This window comes from Sinohyriopsis cumingii, chromosome 4 (genome assembly GCF_028554795.1).
Source record: "Sinohyriopsis cumingii isolate HCF-2022 chromosome 4, ASM2855479v2, whole genome shotgun sequence".
NCBI classification, from domain to species: domain Eukaryota; kingdom Metazoa; phylum Mollusca; class Bivalvia; order Unionida; family Unionidae; genus Sinohyriopsis; species Sinohyriopsis cumingii.
Window position 1 is genome coordinate 56682626 of NC_142964.1, and position 23978 is coordinate 56706603.

Sequence of the window (23978 nt, forward strand, 5' to 3'; positions counted from 1 at the left end):
ACAGAATGTTGCCATGTTGGTAGATAAGCACCATTTTCATTCTGAACCACTCACATACTGCTGTAGCGTTTCAGTCGGGGAAAAAATAAACGATCTGACCATCCATTCTGGAGTAGTAACCATAAGGTTTTCAAAATGGCCATGAAGGAAGCCATTTTGGATGGATCGGCACAATGTTAATACAGGAGCAACTATAGACTGCAAGAAAGAAGTATATTATTTTCTTTTAATTCATGTATGGCCATCCATTTACAAGTAGTAAATGAAATGAGATTATTCGTATTTTTTTAAGTCACATTAGCATTATATTCAATTAGATCAATTAACAAGAAGTGTTTTAATGAAAATCACCTGCCAATATGACCATCCCTTTAATATGAGTAGCAGTGATAACAAGATTTACAAGATGGCTGAGTTGGGCCATCTTGTTGGAAGTCTGATATGCACCAGGTTCACGTAGAAAAAAACTAAGAAATCTTTGATCATCAATTTAAACAAGATTTTCATGATCAGTGCTATGGTTGCAATATCAGCACCATTTTCATTAAGATCAACTGTATATCATAATAAGTCTTTCAATGAAATTACTATGCTATTCATTCAGGAGATAATGAAAAAAAAAAGTTTCAAAGGTGGCCACCATGGCAGCCACAGCAAATATTGAATTGGCACCACTTTCATTTAGGACCAACTTGATTTTATAAGAGGTCCTCAGATGAAAAACCAATATTGATATGCCAAGCCTTTCAGAAGTAGCATAAACAAGACTTTCACGATGTACAGCAAGGTGACCATGTTGGAGGTCAGATTAGCACTATTTCCATTTATAAGCACTGACATTATAACAAGTTCTTTCAGTGATAACACAACACTGATGTGACCATCTGTTCAAGAAAAGAAGCAATAACAATTCAAGATGGCCTATGTGGTGTTCATATTACATGTCATATCATCATTAACTACATATCATATAAAATCTTCTAATGAAAACCTCATCTTGACACAACTGTCAACTTTGGAGATGCAAGAACATTTTCATGGTGGCCATACTTAATATCAGATCAACACCATTTTTATCTATCACCAACCGAATATGATAAAAAGTTTTGTGTTTTCAATCCCAAAAAAGCAGTCAGGACTTTTGAACTTAAATGGACCAATGAGACATTGGGATGAATGTGTGTGTAAAGTTTGATGGCAATCCATTTAATAGTTTAGAAGGAGTAGTCATAATAAACTTGCTTTAACAGAAACTCAGAAACTAAAAAGATGATAAATTAAGTTCTTTTAAACCTCAAGAACATTGAAAACATAACAAACTTGCTTTAACAGACAGGCGATAGACCTCAAGCCACCACCTAAGCTCGTCTGGTCTTTGACTAGTATAAACGAAAAAGATCAGAAATTAAGTTTTTTTAAACCTCAAGGACATTGAAATTTCTCTATTCACCATCTCTACCTCACTATCTGTCTGGTACCTGATAAGTACATCACACACTGGCCAGTTCCTTCAATGGCATTTTCTGGCATTGTTAAATCCACTGTAAATATCTGGTGTCCATTCACAGGATCATTTTCCACTGAAAAGATTAAATGAATGGAATACACTATTATTCCAATTACTTGGTAATCTTCTATACTTGATGGAATAGAGATATATTTTAATTTCTGTCTGCATAAAACTGTATTTCTCACAACCGCTAATTAAATTTACCACATAATATTGTTCTATACTCTAACATGTTTGCCTGTTAAACATATCAAGTCAGGAGCACACCAAATCGAACTTTAACATTATTTTTCAATTTTGTTAAATAAGTGGAGGAAGGCATGTATATATTTCTATACAATGGTGGTGGTGGTGGGTGTTCAGATTAAACAGGGAGATTTATGTCTGATGCAAGGAGATAACTTTTCATAATTAAGTAAAAGTTGATGTGTATTGAATAAATGTTATGCCTTGAGTATGACATCACAAAGTTCCCCTAATCTTTTATCTTATTTCCTTGAAATCTTTACTTGTATGTTTCCCTATTACCATGCTTTTACAACAGAGAAATTTTTTAATATACCAACTACTATTTTTTAGAAGTGCCAGTCAGTCCACTTCATTTGAGATATCAATGGCCAAAGTCACCATAGGCAGTAACAACTTTCAGATGACAATTTCCATTTCAAACATCATATTTGGCTACCAAGACATTCAAGGTTTTCATAGTGCACATCATTGACCATGACTAGTGTAACTTATAGTGAAGGTTACATGCAAAATAAAATTTATGGGATGTAAAACATTCAAAAATACAGTTAGGTACTGAATCAGTGAATTATAAAGTACTGTTAAAAAGGGAAATATTATAATACAGAGAAGCCCATTTCCAACCAGGGAAATATTATAATACAGAGATGCCCATTTCCAACCAGGGAAATAAGGGACAAAAGGGTAAAAGCTCACGATTCTATTGCAAAATTTGTGACACTTACCGCAGCAAATGCAAACTCCACATGGAAGCCAGAAGAATGATAATATCATTTAAAAACATTACAAAATATGTCTATGTGCAGTTATATAACACTATTTACAGCACATGGCTGTGTTTTCTTTTAACTGTCCTCCAGACTGCTACTGGCTCTTTTCTGCTTTGCTAAAAGAGCCTTTCCCAAAATCGTTTCCACACGGTAAAGGTCAGATCCCTGTGTATCACATCGCATGGCTCCCTTCTCAGCTCTCTCAATTTTTGGGACGGATTTTGTACCATTAAAACACGAAGGACAATTTTTTCTTTCTTTAAATTGATGAATTTAATTAACATTTGATTCCATGCAGCTTTCAGGATGGGCTTAAAATCACTGTCTGCCTTTTTAAAGTCAAGGCATACATAAAAGGTTTATAAAAACAGTGCCGATTATAGTTCGCAATTAAATAACAAATGTTGCAAAAATCTAATTTGCAAAAAACAAAACAAAAACAAGCAATACAGTACATCATTAAGAAAACACAAGTAAAATGAAGCATTCCAAATCATGGTGTGAACCTGATTATATGATAGTGACCAGAAAAGAATGGAAAGGAATGAAACAAACTGTTTTGATTATAATGGCACGTTATATGCCGGAAACTGGTCTTATGTCACAAATTACCATAAAGAGAGGAAAAGACTGAAAACACTCTAGATGTATGCTGGAAACTGATGAGATGTCTTACAAATTATCCAGAAAGACTTGAAAGGACTGAAAATACTAGCATATGGCTTCAATTTCTGCTAAATTTTCTTTCAGTTTACTTTTTACGAAAAATTTTGATTTTATGTACATCTGTGTGATTCATGAACAGGCTTGCCAACTCGGGATCTTCACACCAAATTCAGGATGATGGGCATCTCTGTATAATAAACTCTGAGTGATGACTAAAGGAAATTGACAGAAGATCTTGAATAAAAACTTCATAATTAAACTCTTTTCAAATGAACCAGGTATTCAATTACATGTAATGATTTTATACATTGAGCTCTAGATGTGAAATGTTATGCCTGTGCCAATGTATGGATACAAATCATGACATAAAGCCTACAATCTGATTTTAATACACATAAAGAATAGAGAGGCAAATGAGTCAACATTATTCATGACCCAAGAAGATTAAAAATAACTTTTAAAAGGTAAATTTTCTTTGAACTGATTCTCCACCAGTCCTTCAGTATTTATGTGTATTGAAATGTCAACATTTTCAGTGCCTCGGTGCATTTGAAAACAATTCCCCTCCTTTTGAGCACATGATAAAACAGTTATTACAATAAAAAAATGTAAATGACCAAAGAAAAGAAGACAAAGAGTGCTGATGCCAAAGTTAAAGTGAAAAACATGTAAAGCAATATTACTGTGTTTTTCATTTTACCTATACTAGTGCATTCAGTACTATCTAGCATTTTTCTGTCTCTTTGAAATGTCACATGTTGACCAGATAATTTTGAGGATGGGGGAAGTGTTCCCTGCTCATAGAATCCTAAGTGCAACACTGTGAATGAAGTTATTTATCTCTGATATGGTGTTTATTCTGCAGGGATTTTACATTTACATGAAGAAAAATAATAAACAATTAATTGACTAAAAATATGTTGTAACCTCAATATAGAGCCAAGAAATGCCAGTGCAAACATTTTCAGACCTGCCAATCCTGACTAGTCGGTCTCAGTAAGGCAGTTGATTATTTTCCGTAAGACTAGTTTTCAGTAACGTGCAGCAAAATATCAATAACTGCTACTGTAAAGCTGGAAAACGTAATTAAAAGTTTGAGGCATTGACGATAAAAATTATGTTCAACTGAAAAAGCTTGTAAAGTATGCGTCGACTTTATTTACCACTAGTACAGTTATACTAACTCTAGTTCCAAACCCTATGCAGCTCAATGGCTTGTTGCTATCTCTAAACTTGACATATTTCTTGGAAATTCTTTTCCATTTCACATGACGACGGCAATCATATCTCCTGCCATGAGACATACTCAAATCACAGGTGCTCGACGCGAGTTTGATGTTAAGAAAAAAAATAATAATCTAAAGGAAAAAAATCATACAGAGAGACAAAAATACGTTATATTACCGGGGTCTAACTAAACACTCCAAGACACCCCAGGACTCCCCAATACACCCCAAGACTCTCAAAAACACATCAAGACTCAATCAATTACCTACTTTAAATTTCAACAACAACACAAACATAGAAACAAAAAGTGTGAATATTTAGCGATTGTTTATTTAACAGAAAAAGTAGTGAGGTCAAAGATTTGCCAAGGGAAATAACTCATTTCGACGAAAAGTGTTCGGGTGCAGTAACGTGAATATTTATCAACATTTATAAATAAGTAGCAATGCCACATGGGAGCAAGACATTTCGACCCCAAGACACTTCAACTCCAGTCAAGGGACAATTCGCCCCAATTCATGCATTTTGAAAATACTAATTAGCACTAATATTAATTTCCACTAATCACGCCATTATTCATTGACGTCTACAATTAAAGAAGATACCAACACATCTCTAAGTCGCCGAAAAAATGTGAACAGTTAATTAAAGTTAAAGTAACATGTATTAAGTTAATGAATGCATGCTAAACCGAATGAAAAGAAATCACATTTACCGCACACTAGAAATTTGCATAAAAAAATCCAATTTGTTTTACAAACAATAATTGGCACACTGCTAATGGTCATTTCCACTAATCACGTTGTTATTAATTGATGTCTGCAATAAAAAAAAAAGATGTAAACAGTTAATTATAATTAAAGTCACTTTTATTAAGTTAATCAGTGCACGCTAATTTGAATGAAAATATAAAGGTTTGAAATTTAAACACACCACACGCTTTATATTTGTAAAAAAAAGCAAAAAAAAACAAAAAAAACAAAAAAAAAAAAACAAAACAAAACAAAAACGTGTGTAAATTGTGGATTAATTTAAAGTAAGTACAGTTTATATTGTGACATTTCGATCAGATATATTTTGGTACAATATGAACTGAAATGTGGTAATTGTGACAATAGCGTTTTATCCTTGTGTCCAATATCATAATCATGTCAGACCTCGTTAGCTTGTTTTGTCTTGTAATATATGCGGGAAATGACAGCATCGCATTTGCGATTAAGTTAGTGTAATGATTCATTATTCTTTTTTATTCTGTAAGTCTTCCTCTCTTAAATATTTATTTATCTATTGTTGAATTGAACATACCAAGTAGCATAGATGATGCTTGTATATTCATACATTTTAGATATAAAAGTATATATATATATATATATATATATATATATATATATATATATATATATATATATATATATATATATATATATATTCCTTCAAGCTTACCAACTTCATACAGTTATTGAATTTAAATAATTAAATATTGAATCAATTAACAATTAGTACAAACATCTTACTAATTTCAATATTTCAGGCTGACTCCAACATTGTTTGAAGTAATTACGAAGTATTAAATGTTTGACATTAAATGACAATATATCATGTTTTGTAGTTTCCAAACTTATTTCTAATTTAATTATTAATGAGCATGAAGTTAGTAGCGAAATCTATACAATAAATCAATACTACGATTACAGATACATATAAATTCTTAATAACATTTAACTTTCCAAAACAATATATATTTTATAATTAGTAGTATATAATAATAATAACCTTATTAATTATGGTGTATTTTCCATTTTAGTGATTACATGTACTTTGATTTCTATATACGTTTAATGTTCTTGAGGAAGTTTCCGAAAATCTTTGTGGTTTGCTTTTCGGATCTGCACCTCCAGACGCTGTCATGTATGTGGCAAATGTGTTCTTTTTTCGTTAACAGATAATTCGCGCTGTCGTAACCATGAAATGGAGCTGTGTCACACTGAAAAGTTTATGTATTAGATGTTGCGCGTGTCGTGGTTTCCAGTCAAACGAAAGGTTTTAGAATGTTATTGATGAATGCATTGTCATTAGTCTAATTCACGCGTTCAGTATTTTTGCAGCTATCTTTTTGAAAAAATATTTATGTAGTTTTGGTTTCAATTTATTTACAAAGTATGGACCAAATGTCGGATGCTGTTCATTGATAACTGTTTCCAAAAGTTCCGATCAACTTTCAAAATCTATTGTAGTATTTGCGTCTGTGATGACACCACTATCAAATATTTGTGTCTTTATTATATCACGTTCACCCTTTTCCACCCATATTTTATTTTGAAGGAAGTGCCTGACATTATCCTTCAGATGTCTCGTGCAAAGGGAGCATGTAACCGAGGGGAATACAGACTATGTTGGCTAGGTTATACTCTTCTCATCATCACTTCCAAATTCCATAATTTCAGACATTCTTACTTCCACGGACTCAACACCTCTATCTAGCTCTGCAGCAATATGTTCCAGAAAGCTCTTGTAAGTTCTGTAAGAAGCGTCTGTGTACAGAAGGACAGGATCAATACATATCGGATGTTCGTTTGTACTGTTTCCGACAACTCTTTGATACATTATACCATCGTTTTACTCATCAATAATTCTTTGATACGTTGTACTATCGTTTTACTAGTCAATAACTCTTTATGCAATTTGTTTTGTAAATATAATGCGAAGAAAGCACGATTTGCTTGAGAACTCAATCGTCAATAAATAATATGCGTTGCTGTTTGATAGTGTTGATAATGGCCTGATTTACTAAAAGTTAATTTTATATTTTCTTTATGGAAACACTGGAATGTTATCTTGGTAAAAATAAATGTAAATTCGATAGCTTCAATATACTTTTTTCTGATTTCAGCTAGAAATTTGTTATATTAAATAAATGTAAAACGATGAAAATCTACCTTTTATATTCTATTACTATGCTTGCGAAAACATTAATAACTTCTAAAATAAACCAGTTATGTGTGTTTCATCGTTTTTCTTCTTTTAATCAGTCTGAAATGTGGGTAATATTTTTGGCATGTCCTCTGGAGTTGCTACTGAGACGGAGTAATTCATGCAGAGAATTAAACGACTTGGTGATTTGTGAGTTATTGTTGATAATTATGTGCCTATGTGACTGTACCAATCATTAAATGGCCTGTATAATCAGACAGTCTAGATAAATTACATCTGATATATCAAACACGACACTGATGTCAAATCGAAAGGAATTACAGAGCGACTTTCCTTCACGGCTACATAAAATCAAGGGAAATCACTCGCGTGGAGCTTGTAACTCTCTTTGGTCATGTATTCTAAATGTCCCTGTCAAAAATGTTGATGCACGATTTAAAATTAAAATTTGTATATAAACAATTAATAACAAAATAAATGAGAAAATTATGGTGCATAGCCATTAAATAAGGAAATTGTTTAATAATATTATAAAATTAAAGATATCTGATGCATAAGAGTTAGTTTCCGTAGGTTATTGGAAATAGGGACATCAACCAATACTATTAATCATTGATGGTAACAACATCCGAATGTGTTTTTACTTTTTTTCCCACTTCTTAGTACGTTTTGGTGCCAATATATGTAACATTGTGGTGTTCTTTGAGAATCTTGGGGTGTTTAGAGAGACCGTAGATTACCAGTCTGACCCGTTCTGACATAGGACCCTCTCTATCATAATATGAGATAAATCATGATAGAGAGGGTCCTATGTCAGAATGGGTCATGGGGGTAATCTAAAGTATTTTTGTCACTCTGTATGATTTTTTTCCTTTAGAATATTATTTTTTTCTTAACATCAAGCTCGCGTCGAGCACCTGTGACTCAAATTGGCACGTGATGTTCAATAAACATAAGTGTGCCCTTTCTAGCTTTTATTCACAAGAATCTGAATACTCCTTTTTATTCTACTGTGTTGATTATTAACACATTTTTAGAAGCTTATTTTGCCTGTAGTCTTAAACATGAATCGCTTTCTAGATGCCATTGTTTAAAATTCTATATTCCACAGTTTGATCATGCAGACACTTCGCATAAACAAATAGGTGCAGTTTAAAGCATCTTGGGTGGTGCTGTAAAGTTAGTCTGGTTCCCTGACTAATTTCATTAATTCATCGATGAAACCCGGATCCAAATAAAACATGGATGAACCAATTATCCGGATTTTTCGGCAATGATCATTTTCCCGTACTTTTTGCTAGTATGCCATAAAGTCCATATTTTAAGGGTAATTTTCATAACACTTATGGCAAAATCGTAAGAGTTGGCAGGTCTGCATCCTAATACAGCGTGATAAAATCTGTATCGCTGTGACCTTACTAATCACTCTGCTCTTCCATTTTTATCACAGTATTTTATATCAATGTTAGAAGTGAAATTAAATTTTAACATTTGAGGTTTATTTGAGGCTATTTTCAAGGTTTTAAATTTTATTTTTGAGGTTTAAGACACAAAGGAATTACAAGACTGTTTCCATGGTTAGCATATCATTTATTACAAATTTGATAAAATAGGCTGTTGAGTTCCATTCTAAATAAAATGAGAATAAAATGAAAATCAACAAATAAATAAAAAACAAATAGCTTTAAGTGCTAATTTATTTCCACTAAAATGTCCTCCTGCACACTGCTGAGCAAATAAACCATTAAAGAAATTTAAACATTTATCCAATGTCATCTTTAAGTCTGAAGTTTTGTACACAGTTAAAACACAATACACTGTACACTACAGTAAAATATCCTGTTATAGGACCTATACATTTACTTTATATGGATTTTTAAGCTCCTGAACCTTCTCATTCAGCTACTTTTCAAAAGCCTTGATCTCCTCAACTTTATCCATAGCACACTTTCTATTTGCAATGTGCATATAAAAAATATCACTGTCACTTTCCAAGCATCAGGCTTACTCTGAAAGCCAACTTAGTTGGAAACAAGTTTTAATAGTGCTACCAGCAATGTTCATCATATTGTGAATTATGCATTTTAAAGACAAAATATTTCCTTTTCTGGATTAACCAGGCTGTCGTTATTACATAATGTGGTTTTCATCCACATAAACCCTAAAATATTATGCAAGGAGCTGATCAATATTTCTTTAACATCTAAAACAGCAGGTAGTCAAAATTTGTAACATTTGAAGATCAGCAGTTTTCTCATCAACAATGGGGAATTTGCAAACATATCAAAACATAGAACATTTTTTTATAGTACTATAAAGTAAGTAATGTTGTGATAGTCCAAATTTCTTCAAGCGAATTAAAATGACAGCGACAATATATATCCCCTACACTGTTCCTAAATCCCATCTAGGGTAATCTGGGGGTAAATCATCCCTGATCCTAAATTTGAATCCACCATGCTTTATAATTTTATTTGTATTTCAAAGGGGTACATAAATGTTTCAGGGTCTGAAGCATGCAGATTGCATGGTTAAGAAGGGATTAATTTGAGGTGACAATAAAATTTCCATGATGACCCTCAGGAAGTTCAGAAACTCACCAACTACTCTGCTATTAGGTCTGCAAACAGCTTTGTCCTGACCTTTTGGGTCCAAGCACAGCTTAATCGCCTCATTCTCTTCAATTCCTTCATTCTAAAAATAAGAGGAGCAAAATTAGACAAGACTGTCACATAGTTTGAGTGGTGCATTTTACATGATAACAGTGAATGTTTAAATAATATCACTGGCAGAAAGCCATTGGTCTTCTTTGAGTCACAATTACTTTTGACTTTTCAAGTTTTGCTCCTAAATTGTTCTATGTTCTGAAATTTGCTGATGGTATGCAGGAAAACTCAAGTTATCACACAAACGTTAAGAGACCAACCATTTAACATTTGTACTTGACATTTGCTCTTTAAAGCTTCAAACAAAACCAGCAGATTTCTATTTAGTCACGGCAACATATCTGTGACTTTATAAAAGCATTTGTTTGAATGTGGAAACCATTTTATTCTGTCATGCTTTAACTCATATTTCAAGTGAACAGAGTGGTCTCTAACTTCTACACAATATTATTATTATTATTATTATTATTATTATTAACTATTATTATTTCTAGGAGGGTTAACTCAGCAATGCAACTATTCTCCCCTTGGGCCCTCTACAAACTAAAGTAAATACAACTAAATACTTTCAAAAATAAATATTATGACATTTGAAAATAAACACAAAACATGCTAAAAAGTAGATGTGCACAATACTACTGGTATACCAGTTAACTGTCGTATTTAGTCCATTAGAAAATATCACGGTACTGTTTCAATATATAAGTACACTGATAGTTTCCATCAATAAGGAATGAACAGAAATTCCAGAGGAATATTATTATGATTAATTTATTAACAGCGTGTTTTCATAATTGATGACAAAACTGTTAAAAAATAATCTCTTTTTAACAAAATGTTTGTATCTGTCACAAATTGAAGGTCAATATTACAAATATATTTATGATCCTTTAAGCACACGTTTGGCATGTGTCACATATGCCAATGCATTGGCCAAATGGAATGTTACAAAACATATTCTGGCCAAATCCCACTTTCATAAAATATTCAGATTAAAAAAACAAATAAAAAATCCCACATTATATGTCTTACTTGTGGACTAGTGTATGTGAATGTGTTAAGTATCTGTATTCCTTTGCAAGACTTAAAAATCATTATTTAAGTTTAAGGAGATACCCGTTCTTTATCCGAACTTTACTTAATTTCTCAACTCCATTCAATATTTTCTTGCTTGCTGGATAAGTGTTTTATGTTTACTGGCCCTCTCTGATGAATATCTTGCTCTGGTGTTGGCATCCCACTCAAAGTTTCCCTGACTATCATATCAATAGTGTAGCTAGAATATCTTGCTCTGGCGTTGGCATCCCACTCAAAGTTTCCCTCACTATCATATCAATAGTGTAGCTAGAATATCTTGCTCTGGTGTTGGCATCCCACTCAAAGTTTCCCTGAATATCATATCAATAGTGTAGAATATCTTGCTCTGGTGTTGGCATCCCACTCAAAGTTTCACTGCCTATCATATCAATATTGTAACTAGAATATCTTGCTCTGGTGTTGGCATCCCACTCGAAGTTTCACTGCCTATCATATCAATATTGTAACTAGAATATCTTGCTCTGGTGTTGGCATCCCACTCAAAGTTTCACTGCCTATCATATCAATATTGTAACTAGAAAATTATAGGCTTTAGTATCTTCACCTCCTATTTTTATCAAAAGGCTCTTTAGTGTCGGCACAACGTCTTTCAGCATCATCTATACTGTAAGTTGAATCGTCCCACTTTAGTGTTAGTTTTTAGATTCTTAAACAACAAGCAACATACATACAGCCAATTCATCTGCTATAAGGTACTTTCCATTTAATTGGGAGGGGATATTTTCTTTTGAGGTGACATATTTTCTTTTATCTCAAGATAAAATATATTTTTTCCAAATATTAAAATAGATATACCTGTAATATTATGTCATTTTGATATAAATCAGACCAATTTTTTTCCCCAGCTACTGGTCGATAGAAATGAAACCAAAAAGTGTCAAGCCCCTGCCACAGAACAATGAATTGTTGGTCTGTAATATAATTGTGGTATACTGTGGTATGTATCATGGTAAGTTCAGAAATACCACAGTACAGTGTGGTATTGAATTTGTGATGGTAACCAGTTCTACTAAAAGTACATATAAGCACATACATACTTACACATACCAAACTATATACACATTTTTAATACACTTACACACATATCAAAGTATATACACATTTTTAATACACATACCCACACTGAAAAAATAAAAAGCATATGATGCTAATGTTGAAATATTTATAAGTATTCAAGAATTTTCTAAAAGGTTGCTATGTAGTTTACATTTGAGGTAAGGAGGGTTCCAAATAATGATAGGTTCCAAATAATGGTAGGTTCCAAATAATGGTACTGAGTACTGAAAACTTCATTTTCAAAGTATCTGCTCAAGGCTGTGGAATTTGGAATTTGAAGAATATTGTTTAAAACCAGAACAAAAAATTAAAATGATCATCTTGGCATTTAAAAAAAAAAAAAAGAATTTTGAAGATAATATGGAGCTGAGCCATTTACACTTTCAATACTTCTAAGACTTGATATACAATATCATTATTTGCATTTCCTTTTCCAAAAGCCATGTTTATCAGCAAAACATGAGTAAAATACCAATACATTGTTATGTAATACATCTGGTCTAAATTTCAATACCACTGCTTCAACTATAGTGCTAAGATCCTAAAAATGAAATTTTTGTTATCTAAGGTAAAATCTCAAAACAAATATTTATATAAAAAATCTAATAATATAACCATGGAAAAAAATATGACAGTCAGACCCCCACAGTAATAACCACTTCTACAGTTATCTAGTAGTCACTTTCACATGCAGCTTAATGCAGTAAGTCGTACAATGTATTTACCTACACATGAATACACTGTATGCTCCATAGCATGTATAAATGAGGTTGGCCACATATAAAATTTTCAAGAAGATTGACAATACAAAATAACTAAAACCCTAACATTTTCCCAACTCTTAAAAAGGGCTACATTGCAAATGGCCCCATACACTACAATTTTCTTAGCTTTTAAATAAGAAAATGTGCTGGGAATCCCATTTAGGAGATCACTGGCATGAAGGGGACATTACTCTCACAAATGAACATCTGAAATGCTTGAAATCCAACTCATTCAAGGTCTATTCAATACTAGCAACATTACATGTAGAGATATAAAGTCGATCAACAAAAGTATAACTCAATCCAAAATGGAGTAGACAAGACAAAAGTTACAATCCATCAAAGAAACATCTAAGTTTATGTTCACATCAAATTGCAAGGGAATATCTTCAGTGGTTCCTGAACTATACTGTTTACAAGCAACATTCAGTATAAAGATAAGAAGCTGACTGACAATGTCTGTAACTCTGTCCAAAATGTGATGTGATGTGATGTGACTTTGATTTTTAACGTAGCTTTAACAATTTTTCAGTCAGATCGCTACGATGTCTGCAACGTGCCAGTTTATAGTGATGTCTACCACTGGGGCATCATGCCGCAGACATGTAGCATGATGTCCCACCCAGTCACATTATCCTGACACCAGGCCGACCAGTCCTAACACTAACCTCTTAATGCTGAACGCCAAGCGAGGCAGCTGTTAGTACCATTTTTGTAAGTCTCTGGTATGACTCGGTCGGGGATCGAACCCACGACCTCCCGCATCCAAGGCGGACGCTCTAACCACTAGGCCACCGGAGCAGTCTGTCCAAAATGATGTATACAAAAGACAATATACATAACATGCAAATTTAAGTCTAACAAACAATTTTCAGACCAAATTCAATCAGATATGTTCAATGGTTCTGTAGATATGTTGACTGCAACTAAAATTCCAAGTTTCCATGTGAAGACAAAATTTATTTCACATTAGGCAAAACGCTGTCCAAAACTGAAATCAATGAGATTACACCCATACATGGCACATGGAATTCTAAGAAACAGTATTAATACCAAACTGTATCTTAATATGTCGAAAGACTCTTGCCAATTACAGGGAACATCCCATATAACAATATAAAGTTAACTGTCATGGTTTACAAATCTTCCCAAAATGGAGTTGACACGGCACATAAAGGCAAATCTAGGTCCTACCAAATGCATTAGAATAGGCTGAATGATTCTAAAGCTACGCTGGTTACTGAAGTATCATCAATTTTCATGAGGGACCAATTTTCATGGTTTTCGTTGTTGCCCCGAACCATAAATTTAAATCCCTAATGAAAAATGATCCATGTAGGAGGATGACACCCCCATTTTCTTACAGTGTTTTATTCCTAGACATTAACACAGCTACTAGTATTTGATAAATCAAGGTCAATACTGCAATCTGGTAATTAAATGTTAGCTTTTACGTGTTTGTTTTATTTTTATATTAACTTCTTGAAACAAGAATTATAAATCATTATATATCGATAAGGTATCTGATAGCTGTACTCTAACACTGACTGCATTAAATCGATATGTGAGGTAAGTAAGGATAGAGAGGAAATAGAGAAAAAGCTTAAGGTATTCAAACAATAGCAATACTGAAAATGAAAGAAAAATAATACAAAATAACAGTATATGAAACTTAAATTTAATAATTATTCAAATCGATCCTTCATTTGAGTACAGCTGTTGTTGAAAGACTGAAATCCTTCTCAAAGCACATTTCATTTTATCCATACATTTTTAATCCAAAAAAAAAAACAACAATCCTGTAAAATACTGTAACTATTTCTTGAAACACTATTATTAATGAAACACTACATATATATATATATACACTAATTACAGCAGAGTATTAACGCTCCCACTTCACAGAAGTTTGGACAAAGCCACTGTATCAACATCGTGTCAATCAAGTCTCATGGTACTCACAAATGCTTCTCAGGTAAATAATCCACAAATTGCTGAACTAAACAAGTCCAACTTTCTCAAAACAAAATGAAAATTAGGTCTGATCTTTCACTCATTGTCACATGAGCTGCAATTATCCATTCAGCATGAATTTACTTGATTAATGAGGTTGCAAGGTTTACTAATAATGTGCACTGATCATCACCAGTAACATCTTTTTCTGTAATGCATCCATGACTTATTTAGCATACAACTCATGGAAGTGTGACCTTAATTCTTCTTTAATAACGATTGGCCTAGCGTTGTTGGCTGCGTCAGCTTTCTGTGATGTTGAGCATTCAAACAAAATATAGCAAAAGTGATTAATCTTAACAGGTATTTTATTTGTGCTTATAGAGATGGAAGTATTGTTTTAGTGTAGTTGGCTGCGTCGGCTTCAACTGATGTTATTCACTTGGTTGAAAACACAGTGTAAGTATTGAACTTGCCAGGTTCTAGTATTGATTTAAATATTAAAGTGACAGCTGTTTGCGTCGGCATATGTTTTATTCTTTTGTATTCTTTTGTTTGGGTATTTGTAGAGGTTAAACCATGAAATTAAACACCCACTAATATGCAAACTTTGAGAGGCAAAACCATGAATTTAAATACCCACAAAAATGCCTTATTTTACAAAACCACGAAAATTGAGTCCAATGAAAATAAATGATACTACATATGCAACATCCTATGTGAAGATATGAAGTTGTTTTCATGGGCCATAACTCTGTTTAAAATATTGTTTATGAGATGGAACCCATAAAATGTACATATGTGTCCATCAGAATGTGTTGAATGTTTCCTAAACTATGCTGGTTACAACAATCTGTTATAATGAAGATTTTAAATTAATCAAAAGAGCATTAACTCTAGCAAAATTGGACCAGAAGGGAACAAAACTCACAATAATATAAACTACAATAGCAATAATTGTATTCAACTGATACAATAATAGAAATTACAAGAAAAACTTACAACAATATGGAGTACTTTCTTTACAGCATCATAGTTCAGGCCAGGAATCACTCCATATACTGTTAGGAAAGTGTCCCCTGCCTTTAGGGGAAGTATGGGGTAGGTAACAGTATGTGCATCATTTGCCTTTACCAGGACTCGCTTTGCTTCAGATTTGGTGCCCATCTTTGTTGAGGAACAAATAGTTGTATCCCATGGCTCAACATATACATTGACCTATAATAAATATTTCATAACAAGCAAGTTTATTGAATTTTTGCTCCCCACCTAATATAGTGAGGTCAATAAACGTATATACAAAATAAATCTAACTGTGACATTTGTGATACTGATGTAGAGTTACTTGACAGACATTGACAGTGACCAAAATTTAAACTCTCTATTTCATGGGACCTTAGAGTAGAAGATTACACTCTGGAGTTTTCAATTTTCCCAATGGTAATCCTTGTTATAAAGAAGAGATCTAAGTAAGCCTGATTCTACTCACATGAGTAGCTGGTACCTGTCAGCCTGTGAATGCAAATTGGTACTGAATTTATAAAATGCCATAACGCAGATTATTAAAGCAGATGTCAAAACCTATTTAATCAAAGATATCAAACTTGCTTCAAATAATGAAGTTCAAATAAAGTAGAGTTTTCAGCAATAATTCTATGACAAAAAAATGTATAAACCTGACTTTAGCATGGCTTGTAGGAGTATATTTTTCCCAAAGCAAAATCTTTTTCTTAAAGATAATAAAATACAAGCAGAAATTCTGATGCTTAGATACATTTTTCAGTGTGTATCAGACTAGTCTTATAAATACACCACTCCCTCGATAACTTGCGCTCTGATAACTCGTGAACCCACTTATAACGTGGTGTCAGGTGTGGATCCCATTTTTAAACCGAAAAATAACACAAGAATTTACCACTATTTGTTGAACTTGAAGAAAATCGCAATCAAAATTGGTAACGGAAACTTTGACGTATTGCTCGTTTTATCATTGAAAAACGGTAGACAGGACCTGGAAATTTTAATCAACACCATGAAATATAAAATTTTAAAATATCTCATACAATTTTTTACATTTTCTTTCAAAACGACATTCCTAGTACACCGCAATTAATGATATGTAAGGAAATTTTGATCAATGAAAATGTCATGTACGCCGAGTGAAGCAGTACTTTAATAAATAAGTACAAATTAAACAATTTTTTTTATCAATTGAAATTTGTGTTCTAGTTCCATCTTTTAGTTCCTTTTAAGTGTAATCGTCATAAATGCATTGTGTCCTCTTGTAATTAAATGTAACATGCGTCAACCTACCGTAACAGCTATGTCCGCGAGTGTTTCTGTGAGAACCTAATTAAGTGCCGACTGTGTTTTGATAACTGAATTGGGGAAGTATTTGTTGTATTGTTACACTGAATTAAAAGCTGGCCTCCTTTGTATTATCATGTCAATTATGTATTTTGAATATAAAAAAACGAGGTGGAATATAAAAAAGGCACAAAAATTGGACTAACTTAAAATCTAGCAGCCTCGGTCGAATGTTGGGTGAACTCACTTCATTTGATCAATCGAACACTGTAATAAACATTATTGTGCATGTAACAGAAACTACCTTAAATTAATCGACTCTTTCATAACTGCGATCAAAGATAACAATGCAGCCAACCAGAATGAATACTTCGTAAAATATCAAGCTTTTTTCCACAGATACAGACAATTGTGGGCAAGCGAGGTTCAGAGAATTCTTGAGCTGGCACTTAGAGATATCCTCAGGGATGACAAGAAATTTCATTATTACTTCCACTGAAATCACGACATTAACACTGTACTAAATGAACAATAAAAAATTGAATTTCGACGTAGACGTGTCACAAAATAAATATCGCATGTTTTTAAAAAGAAGGAATCTTGTTTGGTGGTGTATTAACAGTTAGTCTAGTTCCCAAATTATGGACTACCGATTTGGCAAGATACTATTAAACACCACTACGGGAACCAGACTCATCAAGAAAACAAAAAGCAGTGACATAATACGCGATTTTTCGCGCACACGTGATGGTTGTTCAAATCAGTTGGAATGATCTTTCATATGTTGGATATTTTGAAAAAAATGTTATTTAAACTGAATAACAAACAACTTGATTAAAAAAAGCGCATTATTAAAAATTATTATCGAAGTGATTGTAAAATGAGGATTCAGTCATTAAACAGCCCAGTTTCCAAATGCCGTTCCCCCCCACCGTTTTCTCGATGTTAACGTGATTTTTTAAAATTTAAATGTTTGGAGGTCCCTCGGTAACTAGTGCCTCATTTATAGTTCGGTCTATGTTTGTGGACCCCACAGTGTGTGAGTTATCGAGGGAGAGGTGTATAATCATATTACTATAGTATTATCAGCTTATTATTAGTACTTGTCACATTACCATTCCATTTGTTTCAGTTTATATTACAAATTACTAATTATAATCAATGTTATTTAAATTTACGAGTCTTAAACCTTTCAAACACTAACATTATTTTTTGGTTGCTATGGCAACCAAAGTAAATCTATAATTATGCATCATTCCTTTTCATCATGATTAGTATTGCTTCTATATCAATGAACTATAAGCGAATATAATTATATTTTAAATGGAGAATTTTTTAAAATAATAACACTGCATAAATACTGCATCATCCAAATAATTATTGCAACATACTGAAATGTGGAGACATGTTTGAAAGTAATGTTTTAATTATCTAGCATAGGCCTTAAAGTAATGAACTGAGGATATGTGAAATTTAGAAAAAAATACCTGTCCATGTACACATTCAGAAAAACTATATTTGATGGCAATGTTTATATTATGTTAAAATTTTTGTCACAAAATACTTTTCCACCCTTTTTCTCTATTTGGTTGCTATGGTAGCCATGAACACACATCATTTTCACTGACATTTTTAGTGTTAGCACTCTGCATGCATACATGCATCACTTTGTACAATAACACAGCAAACTGATTATAAATACTAGTTTTGTAGTTGTTATATGGATTTGGCCCAAAAAGTCTGTATTGTTTTGAAATAATTCAGCATACACACAGACAGAGCAGTTAGAAACAAATCAGCACTGGTTTCAAGGTCATCCCAAAACAACACAGCACTACCAGGGTTAAAATAACTTGACAGCCAGACATTTATGCTTTTAAAAGATTGGAAATTTAATATGCATTGTTTCTGAAATTATTTAGTAATTTTTTCCCCCATAAACAAGACATTGCAAACACATTACATCATATTCATTGTTGTTTCTCTTCAACATAATAAAAGCTTATTTTGTCTAAAATTTTGAACTTTACACATTTATTTATATCGGTTTAGTTTAATATCTCTTGCCATTTACTGGCATTGATACATTGAATTTTGTAAAGCTAGCTATAAACCTGACCTAATTACTTGACTGAACTGCTGACAGAAACAGTCCAAAGTAATGTATTTCATTTCTGTAGCCCAATAAATAAACACACTGTCTTTTCAAAGATGTGCACAGAATAGGCTGACAACTCGCAAGTCATTAAAACACGTGCGTGGTATCCCATATGTCCAAAATTAATATTATTTTGAACAGAATATTCTGGTAATAATTGCCTCTTTTCAAATGGTAAGCATTGCAGTATTTTATTTATTTTCGCCACTTGGTCGAATTCAGTATGCATTTTGCTTCAATATTGGTGACGGAAACCTTAGGTGTGCAGAAATGCCCGACAGCATTGTATATATGAAATTTCAGGAGTCATACCATGATTGCCTTATATTAGAATTCATAAACAATCTCTTCCCCAAAATGATAATACATTTTTTACATGCCTCTTTTTGTTCTTTTTTTTTTATGCATGAGAACATTAAAAGTATATGAAATTTCAGGAGTTATGCAACAGTCAAGTATATACGAATTCATGTTACAATGGAGTGTGTTACAGCAGGGTCACACTCTAATTGATTGCACTGTACTATGTGTATACATGGTTTCAATATGAAATTATTAGAGTTGAATCTCTTGACATTTTGCAAGTGATATATACCATAATATAACTCAACTGAGGTCTTGATGATATATTAAGCTTACATATCAAATATATGGCCTGTAGAGTGGTATATTAAGCTTACATATCAAATATGTGGCCTGTAGAGTGGTATATTAAGCTTACATATCAAAACTGTGGCCTCTAGAGTGGTATATTAAGCTTACATATCAAATATGTGGCCTCTAGAGTGGTATATTAAGCTTACATATCAAATCTGTGGCTTCTAGAGTGGTATAGTAAGCTTACATATGAAATATGCGGCCTCTAGAGTGGTACATTAAGCTTACATATCAAATATGTGGCCTCTAGAGTGGTACATTAAGCTTACATATCAAATCTGTGGCCTGTAGAGTGGTATATTAAGATTACATATCAAATATGTGGCCTCTAGAGTGGCAACATGCTCTGCACATGAGGTACAGGTTCACCTCTTTAAAATGCATTACAGATAGGACACCAAATATGGAATGTAGTATGTCTTCTAGTGACTACACAAGGATACCAAGATTCATCCATTTATCTTCAGCAACATTCATGGTTGGTACAACCATGGACAGGTTTAATCTTTTCACAATGGCGTTTTAAAGGACTTCCAGATGCTTCCCAGGAGCTTTTATCTTTTCAGAAACTGAACTTTCTGCATAGGTTACTTTGTCCACATTCCATGGATGACCCTGTCTTAACACCACAAAATAAGGGTATAGGTCCAAGTAACACAATCCAATTCTGTAGGGAAATGGTGAAATCAAACTTGAACTCAGTCTTTATGCAGGGAAATCATATTCCTGAGTGACACAGTTTTTAAATTTGGCACTGTGACAATCACATTCAATGTAAGATTGGCACCATTTTCATTTTGGACACCCTAGACACTATCAGAAGACTTTTGCTGGAAACCTCATGCTGAAAAAACATCCATTCAGGAGAATTACTGACAAGATTTTTAACATGTTCATTTTGACAGCCAAATCTGAGGTCATTTTCACACTGTTTTCATTCGGAGCAACTACATATCATAATTATTCTTCTGGGAAGAATTCCATGACAATATGACTTGCCATTTAGGAGTTGGTGCAATAACAAGATTTTCAAGATGGCAGCCATGTTGGCCATACTGGATGTCAGATCTGCACCATTTTCATGTAGTATCAAATAAACATTGTAAGAAGTCTTCTGATGAAACTCTATAGATATGACCATCCATTCAGGAGGAGAAACCATGACAAGATTTTCAAGCACCATTTTCCATCGAGACCAACCAGACATCATGCTGATACAACTTCCCATTCATGAGAAATAGCAATAATAAAAGTTTCAAGATGGCTACCATGGTGACCATATTGGACATCAGATCAGGACAGCTTTCATTTTGGACCAACCAGATATCATAAAAAGTCTTCTGGTGAAAGCTCCATTTCAATATCAGTTTCCATTAATCAGAAGTAGCAATAAAAAGATGGTTACCATAGCGGCCACATTACATGTCAGATCAGCATCATTTAGGGCCAATCAGACATCGTAAGAAGACTTTTAGAGGAAAAATCATGCTGATATGACCATCCATTAAGGAGGAATAGCAATAACAAGATTTTCATGAAGGCTGCAGTGTCAGTCATACTAGATGTCAAATTGATGCAATGTTTCATACTGGACCAACTAGTCTTATGTTGAAAATCTCATCTCAATATGACTTTCTGTTCAGGAGTAATAATAAAAAGACATTCAAGATGTCTGCTGTGGTGGCCATATTGGATATCAGAGCAGCACATTTTCATTAAGGATTAACTAGACCGTAGGATGAATTTGGGTGTAAAATTTCATGGCATTTATCCAAGCAGTTTAAGAGAAGCAGCATTAACAAACTAATACTTATGGATGGACAAATGCCAGAAAACAGAGGTTGGTTAACAGATGACACATTATGAACAAAAGACATCAGGTCATTCCATAAGCTCTTCTGATAGGGCTTTCAAAAACCATGGAAAACTTCACCCGGGTACCCGATGACAGCCCTAATGACCAATAGAGCAAACAATATTTGTACTGTTAATTACAACATACCATGATCATTCAAAAACTCCCAAGTTATTCTTAAAAAGTATTGTGGATCTTATTCATGATGGCTCTTGCTCTTAATTCAAGATGCTGATGATTTAAAATTGTTTAGTAAATGTTATCAAAAATTGGAATAAGTTCAGCTAATCACACCTCTTTTTTTTTCACGTGAGAGGTTTGTCATACAAGTCTATGAAGTGTGATCAAAACCAAATAAAAAATATTGTTTTTGGAATAGTAACAAGCTCAGCCAATCAGGTGCAAGATCACATTAATATTATCTATGGATCTCACTTATTAAAAATTCTGATGATGCAAGCCCATATTGTCTGTTTGATCAGATTAGGATCATAGGTATGGTAGCAGGGCCATATCATAAGCTCTCTTGACCTTATGGCCATGTCAGCTAAAAACAAATTTATACAATCAAAAGGTATATGTACTATTTTTTAAAAATTGCTTACTTACCGAATGATTTTGAACATCATAGTTGAAGACGGTTACTTTAATATTCATTTGCTCCAGACGAACTGCTTTATAAGGGAGATCAATTTGGAGGAAGAAATTCTTGAATGTTTTGAATGTAACTGGCTCAGCAATACAAATACCATATTCTGATGACATCCCAATAGCCTGTACCCTCCACTCAGTTATTGAATGTGGTGTAGATCGTTTCAAGTCCAAAACCCCACTGGAACTGTTGCAAAAAAAACAAAAAAAACATTATTTCAGTGGCACTGCTACCAACATTTAGCCAACAATCAGAGAACAGATAACCACTTACAATAAGAAACACATTTACTATGTACATGGATACTAGGAAAGTAATCAAAGATAACTACATGCAACAAAATAAAAATTTACTATGTGTATGAATAATAAATACATAAATAATAAAAGTTAAATACCTCAAATAAAATACACACTTACCTTATACAGTATAGTAATAATAAGTAAAAAAATGTATAAAACGTTTTGGGTCCCCATAATAGGTTGACCACTGGGTTGGGGAACCATGCCATGGCCACCTTATATCTGACATAATCCAGGAAAAATAAATATAGTGTAGGAAAATATAATACACACACACACATTCATATAGTGCACAATCTCTTTGTAGACAATTACAAATATATAGCAGCTAGGTGACACACTGTACACTATAACATGATGCTATTAAAACATGTATTTGACTTAGACACATTCTTAGCTACTGTGGAATGATGGTTCTCACTGTTTCCAAATCAACATAAATGCTTCTTCTTTCCTTTCAGGTTTGATTGCAATATATTTTACCAGATTATAGTGGTCTTTAAGAAAACCTTTCAACATATCCAATCTAGGTATGTTCCCTTTCATCCAATCTAGGCATATCCCCTTTCATTCAATCTAGGCATATCCCCTTTCATCCAAATCTAGGCATATCCCCTTTCATCCAATCTAGGCATATCCCCTTTCATCCAATCTAGGCATATCCCCTTTCATTTTACATATAGATGTAGCATTTGGCTAAAAGAAAGCAAAAATAAATAGGTTGTTCATATATTCCATATACTGGATCTGTAGTAAGGACTTTTTATACGATTTAACTGTTTTCCAATTTTCTAGTCTTGTACATAGTCATGTTGAATAGAATCCACATCTTCCAAAACAATACAAGCAGAATCTTTACAGCACACTCACCCCATGACCTTATGGACATTAATCATTTGGTTTAACAGGTCTAGCTCTATGGTCTATATAAGTGAGAACAGGCATTTGTGTTTATGCAAATTAATTAAATGATTATTTACAGGACTTAAAATTAGTTTTAGATTTTGAAAATGCTGATGATATGAGAGACAAGATAGTAGACTAAGTTTCTTTAATTAGCAAGAGTATCTTATATATAGAATTTAAAGAAATATATATTTTCTACTTGAACTCTGACAATCTTTGCCAACCCTTACACTTAAACTACATTTATTTAA

The 23978-nt window shown here is 33.1% G+C and overlaps 1 protein-coding gene across 1 annotated transcript in view; it reads right to left on the minus strand.

The window, feature by feature from the left end:
• LOC149801208 (complement C3-like) overlaps positions 1-23978 on the minus strand; it is a 346536-nt gene that overhangs the window by 140850 nt on the left and 181708 nt on the right. The window contains exons 19-22 of the mRNA XM_089955247.1: positions 22477-22705; positions 15893-16108; positions 9954-10047; positions 1479-1580 (exon numbers count right to left, since the gene is read on the minus strand). Of these exons, the coding sequence (XP_089811373.1) occupies positions 1479-1580; positions 9954-10047; positions 15893-16108; positions 22477-22705 (641 nt within the window). The remainder of the gene's footprint in view (positions 1-1478; positions 1581-9953; positions 10048-15892; positions 16109-22476; positions 22706-23978) is intronic.